General features: G+C 54.4%; 1 protein-coding gene and 1 pseudogene across 1 annotated transcript in view; both read right to left on the bottom strand.

Annotated features, from left to right (window-relative positions):
- The window catches only part of TTLL8 (tubulin tyrosine ligase like 8), a 36,946-nt gene extending 20,730 nt beyond the window's left edge, over positions 1 to 16,216 (bottom strand). Inside the window, exons 1-7 of the mRNA XM_029953914.1 lie at positions 16,114 to 16,216; positions 7,042 to 7,133; positions 6,748 to 6,886; positions 6,083 to 6,156; positions 4,136 to 4,264; positions 2,940 to 3,054; positions 1,402 to 1,509 (exon numbers count right to left, since the gene is read on the bottom strand). Coding sequence (XP_029809774.1) covers positions 1,402 to 1,509; positions 2,940 to 3,054; positions 4,136 to 4,264; positions 6,083 to 6,156; positions 6,748 to 6,886; positions 7,042 to 7,133; positions 16,114 to 16,180 — 724 coding nt within the window. The 5' untranslated portion in view covers positions 16,181 to 16,216. The remainder of the gene's footprint in view (positions 1 to 1,401; positions 1,510 to 2,939; positions 3,055 to 4,135; positions 4,265 to 6,082; positions 6,157 to 6,747; positions 6,887 to 7,041; positions 7,134 to 16,113) is intronic.
- LOC115304149 lies at positions 12,869 to 14,746 on the bottom strand (annotated as a pseudogene).
- Positions 16,217 to 16,351: the final 135 nt, after the last annotated feature.

The following is a 16,351-nucleotide window of genomic DNA, read 5'->3' as shown; positions in this document are numbered from 1 at the left end:
AGAATGGACACTGTTCCACTTCAAGTCTTGCCACAAATCTACGTAATCAAGACAGTGTGGTGTTGGTGAAATAACAGACAAACAGGTTACTGGAACAGAATAAAAAGCCCAGAGATAGACCCACAAAAATATGGTCAACTGATGCATGACAAAGGAGCAAAGGCAATACAATGGGAAAAAGCGGGCTTTTCGACAAATCGTGCCAGAACAGGTGCAAAAAGGTGCACCCAGAGAAGAATTTAGACACAGACTGTGCACCCTTCATAAAAATTAACTCAGAATGAATCACACACCGAAGTGTGGAATGCAAAACCACAGAACTTCTGGGAGACAGCATGGGAAACCACCAAGATGACCCTGGGTGTGGTGATAATTAGACAATCCCAAAGGCACAGTCCATGAGAGAAATACTTGATAAGCTGCACTCAATCCTGCCAAGAGGATGAGAAGATAACCCATGGACTTGGAGAAAATATTTGCAGAAGACACATCTGATAAAGGGCTGTTATCCAAAATACACACACACACACACACACACACACACACGCACACACAAAACCCTTCTTAAACCTCAACGATAAAAATTTTCAAATGATAGGGAAGCTGATCAGATTTCCCACCAAAGAATATATTTACAGATGGCAAAGAAGTATATTAAAAGATGCTCAGGGGCCTGGGCGGCTCAGTCAGTTGAGAGTCTGACTCTGATTTCAGCTTGGGTCATGATCCCAGGGTCATGGGATAGAGCCCCATGTCAGGCTCCATGGAGCCTGCTTTAATTAATTAATTAAAATAAAAAGAGAATTGCTTTAAAAAAAAATAGAGGCTCCTGGGGTAGCTCAGTGGCTGAGCATCTGACTCCTGATCTGGGCTCAGGTCAGGATCCCTGGGTTGTGGGATCGAGCCCCGTGCGGGCTCCGTAATGAGCATGGAGCCGGCTTAACATCCTCTCTTTCTCCCTCTGCCCATCTTCCCTGCTTTCTCACTAAGAAATAAGAAAAAATTTTTTTAATTCTCTCTCTCTCTCTCTCCCTCTGCCCTTCTCCCCAACTCACACACTCTCTCTCTAAAAACAAACAAATAAAATAGTATATTTAAGAAGTAAATGAAATAAAAGGTGCTCAGCACCACGTGTCCCGGGGGGAACTCCAGATGAAAACAACAGGGGCACGGCCCACCTCGCGGAGGGCCTGGGCCCCAGGCTGCTGCCCCGAGGGCTGGGAGGGCGCAGAGCACTCCCGCTGCCGGGACGCAGGGGTGTCTTACCAAACTAAACGTGCTCCTGCCATCAGATCCAGCAGTCATGCTCTTTCGTATTTAGCCCAACGAGTTGAAAACGCACAGCTGCACAAAAACCCGTATACAGATGCGTCTAGTTTTACTCATAATTGCCCCCCACACCTGTCTTGTCGCCGGGGCCGCTGTCGCCGGGGCCGCTCCTGCTGCAGGACTTCTGGTGGCTGACCACCCACTTGAGGATGCTGGAGGCCGCTGTCCGCCGGAAGTCATCTGAAAGGACACCCAGGCCTCGCCCCCTCTGCTGGCGCCGGGGACCGGGGACCTCGGCCAGCCCGAGCCGCCCTCAGCCCGGGCGCCCCACAGGCCTCGCCTCCTGCCCTCTCCGCCTTTGAGGGGGCCGTTCCCTACCCCCCAGCCTCTCCTGGGCCCTGTCAACAGGCCCAGAAGCAGAACCTGTGCACCCCCTCCCTGCCTTGCAGCACTCACCCTCCCCCAGGAGCCACAGTGCATGGACACCCTCACCACCTCCCCCTGCTCCTGTGTCCTCAGCTCTGCACCAGAGGACAGAAGACCCCCGCAGACACACTAGGACCCTGGCCATCCCAGGAGCCTCTCTGGGCCTCCCTGGACATGCCGGCTTCCACAGCCCCTGGCGTGCATGGGCAGAAGGGCTGTGCGCAGAGGGCAGCTCTGCGCCCCAGGGATCCAGGCTTGGGGCTGGCCTGGCCCCGAGTGCTGTCTCCTGCCTGCCGGGAGAGGAGGCCAGCACCCTGGTGAGCGAGCCCGTGCTCACTCCCTCCCCATGCCCACAGGAAGGTCAGAAAGAGATTCCCACGCCTTCTCACCAAAGCTTGCTCCCTCTTCCTCATTGCAGAGGAAGCTGCCCCCCACCCCCACCCCTGCCTGGCAGCTGCTGCACCTGGGAAACATCCTGCTCCTGAGTTCCCTTCCCCAGTGACCCCCAGGGCCCCAGAGCTCTCCTGAGCCTCCGCTGTCAACCAGAACACAGGCCCTGCGCTCACCTGCCGCGCTTGCGCCCCTCTGCCCCTGGTCACGCAGGCACACTGCCAGCTCCCGCCCGGTCCCCGCGGGGCTCCCGCCCTCTGGTCTGTGCCCAGTGCCCCCTCTCTGGAAGGCCCCAGCTCACCACCCTCTCCTCCCCTGCACTTCTGACCTCCGGCCCCCACAGCCCCAGCCTTGTCCTGCCTGCGGCCGTCTGCTCCTGGGAGCCCCGGGGTGGGGTGCTGGCAAGGCCGCATCTCCACGGCCTCTAGACCCGTGCTCAGGAAATATGAGTCACCCCCAAATAGGCAGTGTTCACCTGCCCTGGCCTTCACCTCCTCTCTTCTCTCTTGGCAGGTCAATCCAGGAATCCTCCCTCTGTCCCCAGGCCGGAGCCTGTCACCCACAGGACCAGCCCCTCGCCAGCCTCTCCCAGAAGCCCAGTCAGAGCCAAGCTGCTGACACTTGGCTCCACAGCCCCCATCAGCCCTCTGCTCCTGCCTTGCAGCTACTGCCCACGGAAGCATGTGGACCAGCGCTCACCACGTGAGACCCAGCTGAGCCCCTGGGCCTTGGGACGGGCCAGTCCCAGCCCTGCAGCTGCGGCCCAGCTCACCTCCCTTCCAGAGGCTTCTGCAGCCACCTCGGCCAGGAGGTGCACCCCAGAGGGGCCCTGGCCGCCTGACGCCACAACTTACCCAGGAATTCTTGCTTCTCACTCTTGGTGCCGAGGCCGTAGCAGCGTGGGAAGAAGGAGTCAGGGTTGGCCTGGACGTACCACGGCAGGTTCCGCATGTTCACACACAGCCCGATCTCCAGAGACAGCAGCACGTCAGGCCGCCGCGGGCCAAGTGCTGGTCCACTCGGACCAGCCTGAATGCCCATGGCCCGGCTGGCAGCGCCAGCTCCAAGGGGCTCTCAGGAGGGGGGCGGTGCCTGGAGTGGACCACTCCCTCCCAGTCCCTCCTGCCCCCTGGCCAGCTGGTTCAGACAGCAGGGTGACCCGATGTGACCCTAGATGGTGCTGGGCCTGGGCCCCAGGAAGGAGGGAGCAAGCTCATGGGCACACTCACGGCTGGCCCCACAAAAGTAATGCTGGTGGTTAGGCCTGGCTGGCAGTTCTGCGCCCCAGGGCTCGGCTCACGGCCCCACTGGGAACAATGTACAAGTGGCCGGGAAATGCAGTGCCTGCTGGTGCTGGGCACACTGGTGGCCACTCCGCCAGGGGGTCTTTGTGGGGCTCCGGGCCTGACCGGGCCACCTGTAGGCATGGCCCACACCCCAAAGGAGGTCAGCAGCAGAGGTCTGGTGAGGATGTATAGGGGCCAGACCCCCACAGGGAGCCTAGGGGCAGTGCCAACCTCATCCCTGACCCTCTGTCATCTCTGTTGCCAGGAAGCCCTCTACCCAGCCTCTCCCGAGGACATACAGGCCTGTCCACCCCGGGCTGATCCCACTTCTGACCCTCACCCCTGGAGTAACAGGGATGGGGCCATGGGACTGAACGGGGGTGATAGGAGATGCCAGAAGCCCCGGGGCATGGGTCGTGGCCTGGTTCTCCCTGAGACCCAGAGCCCCTCCAGGGTGCAGAGCCCAGACCGGGCCATGGTGGCAGCCCCCACCTGCCCTGCCTGTGGTTTGGCCGGAGAGCCCAGAGGAGAGTCACAGGGAGAAGGGCACTTGGGGCCCTGGGAGCACCAGCGGGGCAGCTGCTGAGGGGCCTGGACACTGACACCACACAGCGGGGCCCCTGACTAGGCGGTGGTCCTGGGGAGGGGCCCTGAGGCGACCAGTCCACCAGTGGACCTCCCAGCCCAGAACCCCTGGAGCCTCAAGAGGCAAGGTGCCATTCCCAGCCTGCCCCCGCCACCACCCCCCAAACCCACCCACTCACCTTGGTGGTGAAGGAAGCTGTTTTTCCATAGTGATTCAGCACCTGGTCACAGTTCAGGTTGTGATAGTCAATGACGTCCCTTTTGATGGTCCAGAGGAAGTACGGCATTTCGTTTTTTACCAACCTGGACTGGCAAGAAAAAAACCCTCATCAATACCCAACATCCAAGCTTCATATCTTGGTAAGTAAGAGTGAAGGAAATCAGATTTTAAATGATACTTGGTGTGTATTCTGTGATTCTCCTCTGGTGGCTGGACACACAGCTCCTTCAGAGCCTACTGTGTGCTGTGCTAGCAACGGCCAGCACGCAGGGGCTCTGCTCTCAAGAAGCAAGTTCAAGGCTCCAGCTCTCAGCTGCAGGGGCACCAGGAGCGTGTGGCTGAGTCAGGTCTGAGCCGCCAGCCGGTGGGTGCTCATGTGAGCTTTGGGGACATGCCACACATGGGCATGGGGTGAATGCTCTGCCTCGTGGCCTGGGAGACCGAGGAAGATGGCCTCCTCCCCTCCCCACTCCTGGAGAGCAGGAGGCCAGGGCCACCGGAGCTAGACCTAGGGTGGCCTTGGCACCTCTGGCTTTGTTTACAGACAAGAGCACCTGTTTGGTCAAAATATCTGACCCAAGAGAAACACGGAAAGGAAAACATTGTCCAAAATTCTGACGCCCTCAAGACCCTTTGCGGTCATTCTGTGCGGACCAGCATTCGAGGACACGCGGAACGTTCTGCAGCAGGGCCTGGCCTACCTGGACCCATGTTCGGGGGGCCTGGGCTCCCCCACCCCAGTGCCAGCCACAGCGCCAGAGGGAGCGGGGAGCTGGCCAGCGGCGTCCCTTCCGGGGACCCACCCCAGTGCTGGAGCACAGCCTTCCCTCCGACTCCGGAGCGACGGCTTTTGCTGCCACTTTCTGGCGCAAGTCCCCTTTGTTCAGGTGGGAGAGGGGCAGTCTTCGAGGGTCATGGACCCCTTCCCGGGGTCCCCAAGTCAGCTCTGCAGCTTGGTAAGCGCCTCAGGCTCTGGGCCCACTTCCCGTGTGTCTGTTCACTGCTTCCTGTGAGCCCTGCACGTGTTCTGGACCTTAGCTCGCCCCAGGCCCCTGCAGCACCCCACTCTGCCTGGCCTCCTGGCTGCCCTCAGGGGTCTCGCAGGGACTCAGCACCACCCTGTCCTCCTTCCTACAGTCGGGGAAAGCAGCTATTTCCCCCCACCCCCACCCCAGGAGCTGCTGGGCGGGGCTACGTTTCTCCCCTCCCCCACATCAGGAGGCGGCCTGCAACACCACAGCAGGTGCACGGGGTCTCCCGGCTCTGTCTCCAGGAGGGGCCGCTTCTTCAGTGCCGACCTTGCCCGTTGACCTGGGTTAGGCCCCACGAGCCTGGCCCTGTTCTGGACCTTGACTCTGCCGCCCACCTGCACAGACCTGTGCACACCATCGCGGCCTCACCAAGTGGCCTGTGTGCCCTCCTGCCTGCTCCAGTCCTTTCCCACGGCTTCCACAAAGTTGTGGCCACAGCTTGTCACCTTGCACATGCGCGCACACATGGACACATGCAAGCACGCACACAGGGCACACACGTGCACGTGCACACGGGCATGTACAGATGTACGCAAGTGCATGCATGGTCCCATACAGACACACGGGAGAGCAGGTGCACTTCGATACACGCGCATGCGCACAGGGCACACACGAGTGCCCCACAAGCACACAGGCACGTACATACACACAGGAGAGCAGGCGCCCACGAACACGCACGCGCACAGGGCACACACGAGCTCGCGCACACATGGACACTCGTGAGTGTGCTCACAGGCCCCCCCACCCTGTGAGCAGGAGCGTGGATGAGCATGAGCGAGCCCACGCATATGCGCCCTGCAGCCTGGCCTGACTGCTTTGTCGCCTGTCCCCCGGTCACAGGGAAAGTGACAGTGTGAGGAGGCAGGGGGGCCTACCATCACATCGTGGATGTCGTCTGTCTCCTCCAGAGCCGCTTCTTGTTTTTCTTTGCCGTCAGCAGGTTTATGTTCTGCAAACACAACACCGAGAGCTGTCAGCGCGGCAGGGCCCGCGGCCACAGCACCCTCGCTGACCCCTCAGCAACCCTCGTGGGGCTCCGGCCACATCTGCCAGTCCGAGGTCGGCCGCACGGCCCCTCTGCCGGGCCGGGCGCAGGGTCAGGGTTGGGGACCCGGGGCAGCCGGCCTTGGGGCGAACGTGACGGAGGGGGCGCAGGGAGCGGGCCTGCGCAGACCCCAGGGCCTGAGGGTGCACCTGCTGCTTGCGCGAGCAGGAGGCGGGGCAGGGCGGGGCCAGAAGAGGGCGGGGCGGGTCGGGCCGCTGAAGGACGGTGGCAGCTTGGCCAGACCCGGGAGGAGGAGGCCTGGCATGGGCAGTGGGGCACTGAGAAGCAACCAGACCAGGGCGGGAGAGCACAGGGCGCAGTGCGTGGTCACCCGCCAAAGGCAGGCTGGGAGGGTGACCAGGTCACATGGGGCAGAGGCCCAGGTGCCTGGCCCGTGGCGGGAACAGCATCCCCCGCAGTGTGACTCGCTCTGGTCCTCCGACAGACACACACACATGCCTTAAGCAGAGAGACAGGACGCTTTTGATACCCTACCGGTCACCCCCGCACTGTCATCGTCCCCGCTCGGGAGGAGCTTGGGCAGAAAGTGGAACTTCTTCTCCACCCAACCCTTTCTGCGGAGGGCGGCCCGTATCACCGGGTAGTGTCCGTAGATGGAGAAAATCTTCTTTTCCTCAAATTGCAAGAGCATGTTTTAAATTAAAGATTTGAAAGACAAGGCGGCTAATTCTCTGAGAGAAGAGCCTTCAGAACAGGCAGGACAGACAGTAGGGATTAAATAAGTAAAACCTTAAAAACAGGTGCCCCCAAGCACCAAGGACCATTTACCTTGATAGCCTTTTCCGTTAATTGTCTTGCTATTTTGTATCTGTCTAATTTAGGAGAAGAAATCAAGTCTTGGGAAATTCCTTGTTTTAATTCTGCAGAAGAGAAACAGGCATCGAGGCAAAGGTAAAAACACACGAGTGACACTTGGGGAGGATCCCTAATCATGGAATCCCAGCCCCGACCCATCAGCCTCCTCCTGGCCCCCCCCCCCCCCCCCCCCCCCCCCCCCCCCCCCCCCCCCCCCCCCCCCCCCCCCCCCCCCGCTGGCTGCATTGGCGGGCACCCTCTCTCCTTCTAGAGACCATGACGGCCCCCCCTCCCCAGGCTGTCCAAACCAGCCTTCCCTTCCATCGGCCCCTCCTTGTTCTTGTCCCTGACAGGCCACACCAGACGCACATCAGCACACCAAGGTTTAGTGCAAATACTTTAAAAATTAAAATGAAAACCTTCCTCTCTGTAGCCCACAGCCCTGCACACCCCTGCCTTCAACCTCCCTCCACACCCTCCCCTGCTGGGCCCCGCCACGGTCACAGCTCATGCCAAAGTCACATACAGATAAGCCGGCCCCGTGGTCTTCCCCCGGGGCCCCCCTTCCCCTCCTCATTGTGGCCCTAACCTTGGAAGTGCTCAGGCCTGGACCTCAGACTCCATACTTTGCTGTCCCCACCCACTCCCTGGGCCATCTCATCCTGCAGCGTGCCCAGGCCCCTGGGACGTAAGCCTTTCCCCCACCCCCACCACGTGGCTCCCGAGACCTCGGGGAGGCCCAGAGCCCGGATGTCCCCGGGGGCCGGAGGGGGCAGGCCAGCAGCAGACGTCCGCCGGCCCTGCGGACCCACACGGCGGGTCACACAAAGGCAGCAGAACCCTTCGGGGGGGCTGTGGTTCTAACACCCACAGGTCCACGTAGAGAGACCGAGTCCGACCCCACCTGACAACACGAACTGATCTCAAGCGGATCATGGGCCTCAAGGCGAACCCTGGACACACAGCTCCCTGCAGAAAGCGACGCCCTGGGGGGGGGGGGGGAGGGAATCCCCAGAGGCACAGGGAAGGCACTAACTGCTGAAATGAAAACGTTCTGGTTTGTCAAGAAAATGGAAAGATAGAAAACACAGACTGGGGGGAAATACTAACAGTGTCTACCAGACAAAGCCCGACACAAAAGGGTGACAATGAGTGGTTCCATGTGTGTAAAGTTCTGGCGCTGGACTAACCTGTAGAGACAAAAGCCAGAGCAGGGGAGGGGGCGGGGCGGGGCGGGGGCGTGGCACCGAAGGTCCAACAGCGTCGCCAGGCTCAGCAGGACGGCGGAGAGAAGCGGAAGCCACCGGCACACGGCGTGCGGGTGCAGCGGCCCGGAGAGGACAGAAATGCCAGCCAAGGTCAGTGAGCTCTAAAATCTGCACAAGACAGCATCTCGCGCCCACACGCGGAGACCCCGCGCAACAGCCGCCACGCGTGCACCCCAGGGCGCAGGGAGCGGGTGTGGAAGTAGACCGCAGAGGGGTCCGCCTTGTCCTCCGGCCACAGAGCAAACCCGTGAGGAGCCGGGGACGGAACAGAACGTCACAGAAAACCCCTGCACGTCTAATACACAGATTCTCATAACACAAGCGGCAGAGAGGCCAAGTGGAAAGTGCTGCATAGTTCTGACCCAAGTGATAAGTAAAATGCCAAAAAACAAACCTCATGGTGTGTAGTTAAGTTGTACTTACAGACATTTTTAGCTGCAGATGTATATATTCAAGACTAATAAAAGCTAAAAAGAATGAGTTAAGGGCGCCTCGGCGGCTTAGCTGGTTAAGCATCTGACTTCGGCTCAGGTCATGATCTCACGGTTCTTGAGTTGGAGCCCACACCGGGCTCTGTGCCGACAGCTTGGAGCCTGGAGCTGCTTCGGAGTCTGTGTCTGCCCCGCCTTTCTCTCTGCTCCTCCCCTTGCTTACACTCTGTCTGTCTGTCTCTCAAAAATAAAAGAAACACTTTTAAAAAAAAAGGTTTTTTAAAATCCAGTAAAGAGGCTTAAACCAGCCAAAGATTTAAGACTAATAAAATCAACTGATAAAAAAGAGAAAAGGCATGAAAATGTAACTTAAAAACCGTCCCATAAGTGAAACTCCATTCATAGGTGAGTGGTGCCCGACATTTAACCTTGTACAACTCATTTCGAGAGAAAAAGTGTGGCCATGCCCTGCTTGTTTTGTGAGGCCAGCGTGTTCCAGGAAAGGGTGACGCGGACACGCAGATGACAGGACCTTACGCAAGCAAGGAGCAAAGTGCACCCGGTGATGCTGAGGACAGTCCCCTCACCACGGCCATGCTGTGTCACTCCAAGGCTGGGCTGGAAAAGCGAACTGTGAAATTCACACAACGAAGCGAGTCCAGAAAGGTCGTAAATCCCATCTCAACAGACGCAGCCGTGTCTCCACGAGTCCGGATTTCCATTCAGGCGCAAACTCTCGCTGCACGAAGACCCCCGCGGTCAGCCCGGCGAGGACCCTGAGCGCGTCCGGGCCCCGAACCCGAGGCACCCGGGCTCCAGGAGAGCTGGGACCCCCCGGGTGACCTCGGGGCCCCTCGAGGCACTTACAGGCGGGGATGGAGGGCAGCAAAGACGGAGCAGCGGGGCGCAGAGGCAGGAGGGCCGAGCGTGGACACACAAAGTGTGGGGGTGACCGGCGGACGCAGCGCAGACGTCCAGGGACATTCTCAGAGGCGAGGAAGCCACGGGACAGAACCCTCACCTGAGGCCATCGGAGAGGCCTGGCATTCCAGCACCTTCCCTGGAAGCCTGTAACTGCTGGGCACAAACAGGTACCTAAGCAGACTTTCTGGCAGGATCTGGACTTCACGGGGGCCCAGGGGGCCTGCGGGGAGAGGGGCGCTTTCTCATAGACCGCGGCTCATCACGCACTCAGTGTGGAGACGCGGCCATTCACACGAGGCCCACCGAGGGCAGCCGGACCCAGGGGGCAGGTGAGCGGGTTCCCGCAGCCTACAGCACTGTCGTGGTGCCCTCCTACCCCCTGCGCAGGCACTGATCCGGAAGAACTCTCCCATCAACCTACTGTGCCCAGATTCTCCAGGGAAGCCCCCCACCCCACCCGGGGACGTGGACAGTCACCAGGTGCCACAGCACCACTGCTCCCGTGGCCGCGGGGAACGCTGCTCTACCAGGGTGTGGGGCGGCCGCACTGCTCCCGTGACCGGTGGCGGCACTGACGACAGGGCAGCCAGACCCGGTGCCAAATCGGGCACAGCACCGCCTCCAAAGGAGTCAGGGCAAAATACTCAACCCAGGCGCCATCCAGCCTCTGGAGCCGGTCCCCAGACCACAGGGCCATGCAGGGGACAGAGGAGGGGAAACCGCCGGACAGGTCCCGAAGACTTTCTACAGAGCAAGAGGCTCTCCTCATCTGTAAGTCTAGATCTCGAAAACGCAAGGCAAGAGAAGGGCAAAGGATGCGGAGAGACAGGACCGCCCAATGCAGTCGGTGGCCCGTGACCAGGTTCTGATTGGAACAGACCAACTCAGGGACTTGCTGGGAGATACGAATACCCTCTGGGCATGGGAGTTTATTAAGGAATTATTGTCCAGCTTATCAAATGGGAAACAAGAGTTTAGTTACGCAAACAATGTCATTTCTAGAGAAACTTAGTAAATATTTAGTTAGATACTAATATTTACTTATATGCATTATCAAAAATTTAATAAAATAATTATTAAAGACAGAAGAGAGATGGTCTGTAATACCAAAAGCATCAATTTCTCAGGAAGTAGAAGATCTAAATGTGCATGAACTTAATTTTATATGAAAATATAAGTAGACAAAGCTAAAAAAAAAAAAGACATAGAAAATCCACAATCATACTGAGACATTTAATCTACTTCTCTCAGTAAATAAAAGACTGGAACAGAGAATTCGTGGAACGCAGCAGATCTGAGCACCATGGTCAACCAGCCGCACGTAACTGATGTTCGCGGGCGCCACGCTCCGCAGCTTGAGACACATGTGAGTCTCAATACATTTGGAACGATTGAAATGATATAGATTAAGTTCTCTGAAACCTCTTAAACTAGAAATTAATAACAAAATATAGCTAGGAATTTTCTTAAATGTTCAAAAGCTAAGTGGCACACTTTAAAAATAAAACATAGATCAAAGGAGAAATCAAGTGAAAACTCAAAAATGATTTGAGTTGAATTATAATAAAAATATGACATTTCAAAGCACTATAGTGCAGCTAAAATAGGGATTAGAGGGAAAGTTATAAATTTAAATTCACATATTAGAAAAAAAATTGAAAACTATCTAATCTACTAAGCCAAGAGGCTGGCAAGAGAGCAATTAAACAAAAAGAAAGAAGACAGAAAATAATAAAGATAAGAGCAGAATTCAATTAAGCAAAAAACAAAGTGCCATAAAGAAAATTAATAAGTCAAAAGTTGGATCTTTGAAACAATTTTTAAATTGATAACATCTAAATAGCTCAAGAAAAAAGAAAACAAATTATCAATATCAAGAATGAAAGGGAGGACATCATCACTGATTGTACAGATATTAAAATGATAATAAGATATTATAAACATCCCCATGCCAATAATTTGACAGTTCATATGAAATAAACATTTCCTTGAAAAACACAGCTTTATCAAACTGACAGAAAACAGAAAATCCAGGTAGGCTTATTTTTAGTAAAGAAATGAACTCCATAATTGAAAAGTTTCCCACAGTGAAAATTCCAGGTCTATATGGCATCACAGATCAATCTTTCCAAACATTTGGGGGTGAAATATATAAGCCATTTCATCAAATAGGGAAATAGGAAACCCTTTCAACTCTTTTTAGGTGGTCAAAAACTTAATACCAAAAGCTAACAAGGACATGACAAGAAAAGAATAGTACAGTCAATGTCATTCATAAAAATAGGCCCATAAGTCTTAAACATTTGTACAAATCCAGTGACATATAAAATATATGACCATGTGAAGTTTCCAGTAATACAAAGTTGGTCTCATATTTGAAAATCCGTCAACATAACCCACCACATTAATAGACTAAAAGAAAAAAACATATATCACCAACTCAATAGGTGCAGAAGAAAGCATGTGATCAAATGTAATCACTATTCATTTTATCACATGTAATAATTCTTCATTAAAAAATCCTCAGTAAGCCAGGAATAAAAGGGAACTTCCTTTAAAGCTCGTAGTGACATCATACTTCATGGTGAAATATTGAGCACTTTCTCCCTCAGTTTGGGAACAAAAAAAGAGGTCCACTATATCACTTCTATTCAACATTATACTGAAAGTACTAGCCAATGCTATAACGCAAGAAAAGGAAATAAAAGGTATAAAGACAGAGAAGACTTGTAGATGATGATTGTGTACCTAAGAAATCTAAATGAATCTACTGGCTATTAGAATTAGTAAGCAAAGTCACCAAATGTCAAGTCAGTATATCAGAGTTAGTTGTATTTCTATATGCTGGGAACGATTAGAAAATGAAACTCAGTTATGTCATCTCCCAAAAACATCAACTATCTAGGAATAAACCTAACAAAAGGTATCTTTCATTCCTGTACCCTAACAACTACAAACACTATTGATAAGATTTAAAGAACTAAATGTTCTTGGGTTGGAAGACTCAGTATTGATAAAGTGTTAATTTTCACCCAAATTGATCCACAGATTGATTCATGGTAACCAAAATGAAATCCTAGTGGGGTTTAGGGGGGGTGTTAACAATTTAATTCTTTTTTTTTTTCACACCAGTCAGAAGTGTTTTATTTTTTAAAAATGGTGAAACAAATGCACACACACAAAAAACCCTTTTAATCAGAAAGTCTGCTTGAATTCAGTATTAACTCAAGTTCTCAAAAACGCATCGGGGAAAGCCAACAGGTTACATCAAAGCAGGCAGCTGCTGCCAAGTCTTTGGTGGTACAACGAGTTGCCTACTTCTGCAAGCTGCCCTAGTGATTATCAAGCCCGAGTTTTGTTTTTCAAAGATAGTTTCAAGATACACCAAGGAAACCATACAGACACCCTCAAGAGTACAAAGATGGAACAAGGAAATTTAAGGATATGGGGAAAGCCAAATATGACAATACACACAAATAATCTATAAAATAGGCCTTTCAATCCTAGAAAGAAATGGGGAAACCTCAGGAAGGTAACACACAAAAGGAAGCCCAAGAGCAGATGGAACCACCGTTACATTTTCCCAACAACCGAGCCACGAACTGACAGCTTAGGACACCATTTCTACTCAGTTACCATTTCTTCCTTTTTACCTTTTCCCTAATTTTCTCTAGCAATACTTTTCCTTTGGTTTGACCAGTTGAACTCAAAAGGTTTGGAACCTAACGTGAGTACCAACTCTTATTGGGAGAGACTGGGAAATGCAATCCTAGAAAAGGCACATTCTAACGACGTGGCTCGGCAAAGTTAAGCATCATTCTCACTGTGACAGTGTCCCCCGTGTTAACCACTAGGTTGAGGGCTTCTCCTGGCTGGATCACACAACCCGGCAGGCCGCGGCGTGCTCCACGGTGAGGCACTGCAGAGCTCTGTGCACAGACACCCACCCATTTAAGTTTTCAAGAAACACAAAGCATCATTTTAAACCATTTCAGTAAAGCAAATAAAAAATATTGCATTTCTGTTGGCCTGCTTTGCCGCGTGAACGGCTTGGACTGTTCGTGACTGAAGACACAGCAGTTAATTAGGAGCAGCTCACGGTCCTTAGGCTTCAATACTTCCCGCTCTTCAAGCCTCAGCACCGTTTTTGCAGCAACAATGGTATTCCTCATTAGCGCAGCCACTGTCACGGACCGAGACCCCCAGGGACTGGAGTGATGTGACCGGCTTTCTTTCTGACGCCTTCAAAATCCACATCTCCAAGCAACTTGGGTTCAGCAGTGATGGGAGCTTGAATTCTATTTACTCCCACACGGATGGCTGCTGCTCCCTCCTCGAGCCTGTCTGCTGCGGTCAGATTCGGAGCGCCTGCCGCGGACACCACAGCATTGGCAAGAACCGCAGGTTTCTTGCGTTGCTCTTTGGGAGTGTATCGATGAGACAGCGGCACAGTGGCCCCGCCTCCGGGGTGCTCGTGAGCCCCGTCTGGGTGTGGTGGTATTGCAATGGGCATTCCAACGTTTTCTGACCCCCTAGCCACAACCACATTCTTCCCCAGGGTTGGAATGCCAGTTCGCTTAGTTATTTCCCGGACACCCCATGGAGCAGCTGGTAACATGGAATCCTGGTCCAAACACATTCGCCCTACGTTAATTACATGAACGCCACCGACAGCCTTGTCTGGAGAAGCGCACTGCAGCTCTCTCTCGTCCACGTGCTCTGGAAGAGGCACCTGAACGAGGAGGCCACCTACATTATCATCATTATTTAGGTTATTGATTAAATTCAACAATTCTTCCTCTGAAATTGCAGCTGGCTTCACCATCGTCTCGCTGCTGATCCCACTTCGGCAGCCGCCCTGGCTTTGTCGAGGACTCGGAGTGACTTGCAGGGTTCCCCCAGCCAGAACCACGCTCAGGTGTGGCCGCGGGCAGCCCGAGGCTACCCATTCTTCCACTTCCCGCCGCATGTCCTGCTTGACCTGCTGGGCAAGTTTCCTTCCAGAAGTGACAAGAGCTTCATTTCAAACGACCGAGAGGAGGAAGGGGCGATGGCACAGGCGGCAGCTCTGCGCGGGCCGGAGCAGCCGGGTGGCCAACGGGGACACGAGCCATCACCCGCGCTGCTGTCCGCGCCAGGACAGCAACAATTTAATTCTAAAATTTATATGGTGATGCCAAAGTCTAAGAAAACCTAAACGAGTCTTGAAGGATAAAGTCATACTATGAAATACGACTTATTATGAAGCTACTGGAATTAAAACAGGGTAGTATGGACTCAGGGTAGGCAGAGAGATCAATAAAACAGAATGGAGAACAAAAAAATAGGACTACGTCTGATTTTCCACGAAGACAACATTGCTTGCAGGGCACCTGCTGGGTCAATTAGATAGACATATGGGGAAAGAGTGAACATTTCCCCTGCGACCCCTACCTCACTCCATACAAAATAGTGAATCCCTGTGAGTTGTGGAGGTAAATGTGAAATGTAACGTTATGGAGTTTCTGAAGGAAAACATGGGATACTATTTTCTGGACACTGGAGTGGGTACAGATTCCCTAGTACGATTCCAAAACCACTAACTATAGAAGAAAAGATTGACAATTACACTTCCTTACAATTAAGAGGTTCTGATTTTCAAAAGTAATCAAGTGGCTGAAAACACCAGCCACAGACTACCAGAAGGTATTTATATGTATCTGAGAAAGAACTAGTACCCAGAATAGACCTAGAATTCCCACAACTCAATAAAACCCACAACCCAGATTAATGATGGCCAAAAGACAGGAACAGACACTCCACAAAAGAGCCCCAGATGGCAAGCAAGCACATAGAGCTTAAAACATCGTTGGGAAGAGTAAAATCGAAACCATGGTGATGTGCCATCACACCCACCCAGTGTCCAAAATGAATAGGACAATATCCATCACTGGCCTGGATGTGACGCAGCTGGGCCTCTTACCCCCGCGGGTTAACATAAAGCTAAGCAGGAGCCCCGCCTGCGCCCAGGAATTCCACCGGGAGGCATTTGCCAACAGGAACGCGCGCACGCGCAGGGGTTCACTCGGATGCAGGAAAGGGCCCGCTTCCCCCCTAGGACGGCGCCTCCACGTGAGCGCTTGACGTTGCACCAGTTTCCCAAGCAGCAGGGTGGAGGGCAAGGGGCTGGAGGGTGGGGGGCGTCTGGAGCAGGCGTGGAGGCGGCAGGGGGGGCGGAGGAGAGGTCCTGGGAAGGTTGGTCCACAGCACAAGCCCTGTGGCCCGCCCCGCTCCCCCCCTCCACGACCGCCCTCGCGGAGCTTCAGGCCCCGGGACGCCCTGAGTCCACACCGCGCCCTGCGCTCCGCGTCTGAGCCGGTTGCCCCCACCCTATTCGCGCCTGGAACCGCGGGCGGCCAGAGGTGGGCGAGCACGATACTGACTATTTTCTTCTCTCGGGTCTCCTTCCAGTGAGGCGGACGAGAGCCTCATCCTTTCGCCGGGCTCCATTCCGGCCTCGGCTCGCGCTCCTGCAAGGGGAGGGGGCGCCAGGGAGGCCTCTGGGCCGGAGGGCGTCCCCGCGGGGCGGGGCAGGCCTGCGCCAGGGCTCGGAAGCCAGGTTGAGGGGAGGGGAGGTACAGGGTAGGGGCTGGTCTGGGGGCCGGTGGGGCAGGTCGGGGC

Source organism: Suricata suricatta, chromosome 10 (genome assembly GCF_006229205.1).
Source record: "Suricata suricatta isolate VVHF042 chromosome 10, meerkat_22Aug2017_6uvM2_HiC, whole genome shotgun sequence".
Taxonomy (NCBI): Eukaryota; Metazoa; Chordata; class Mammalia; order Carnivora; family Herpestidae; genus Suricata; species Suricata suricatta.
This window is presented reverse-complemented; position numbering and strand designations above follow the sequence as displayed.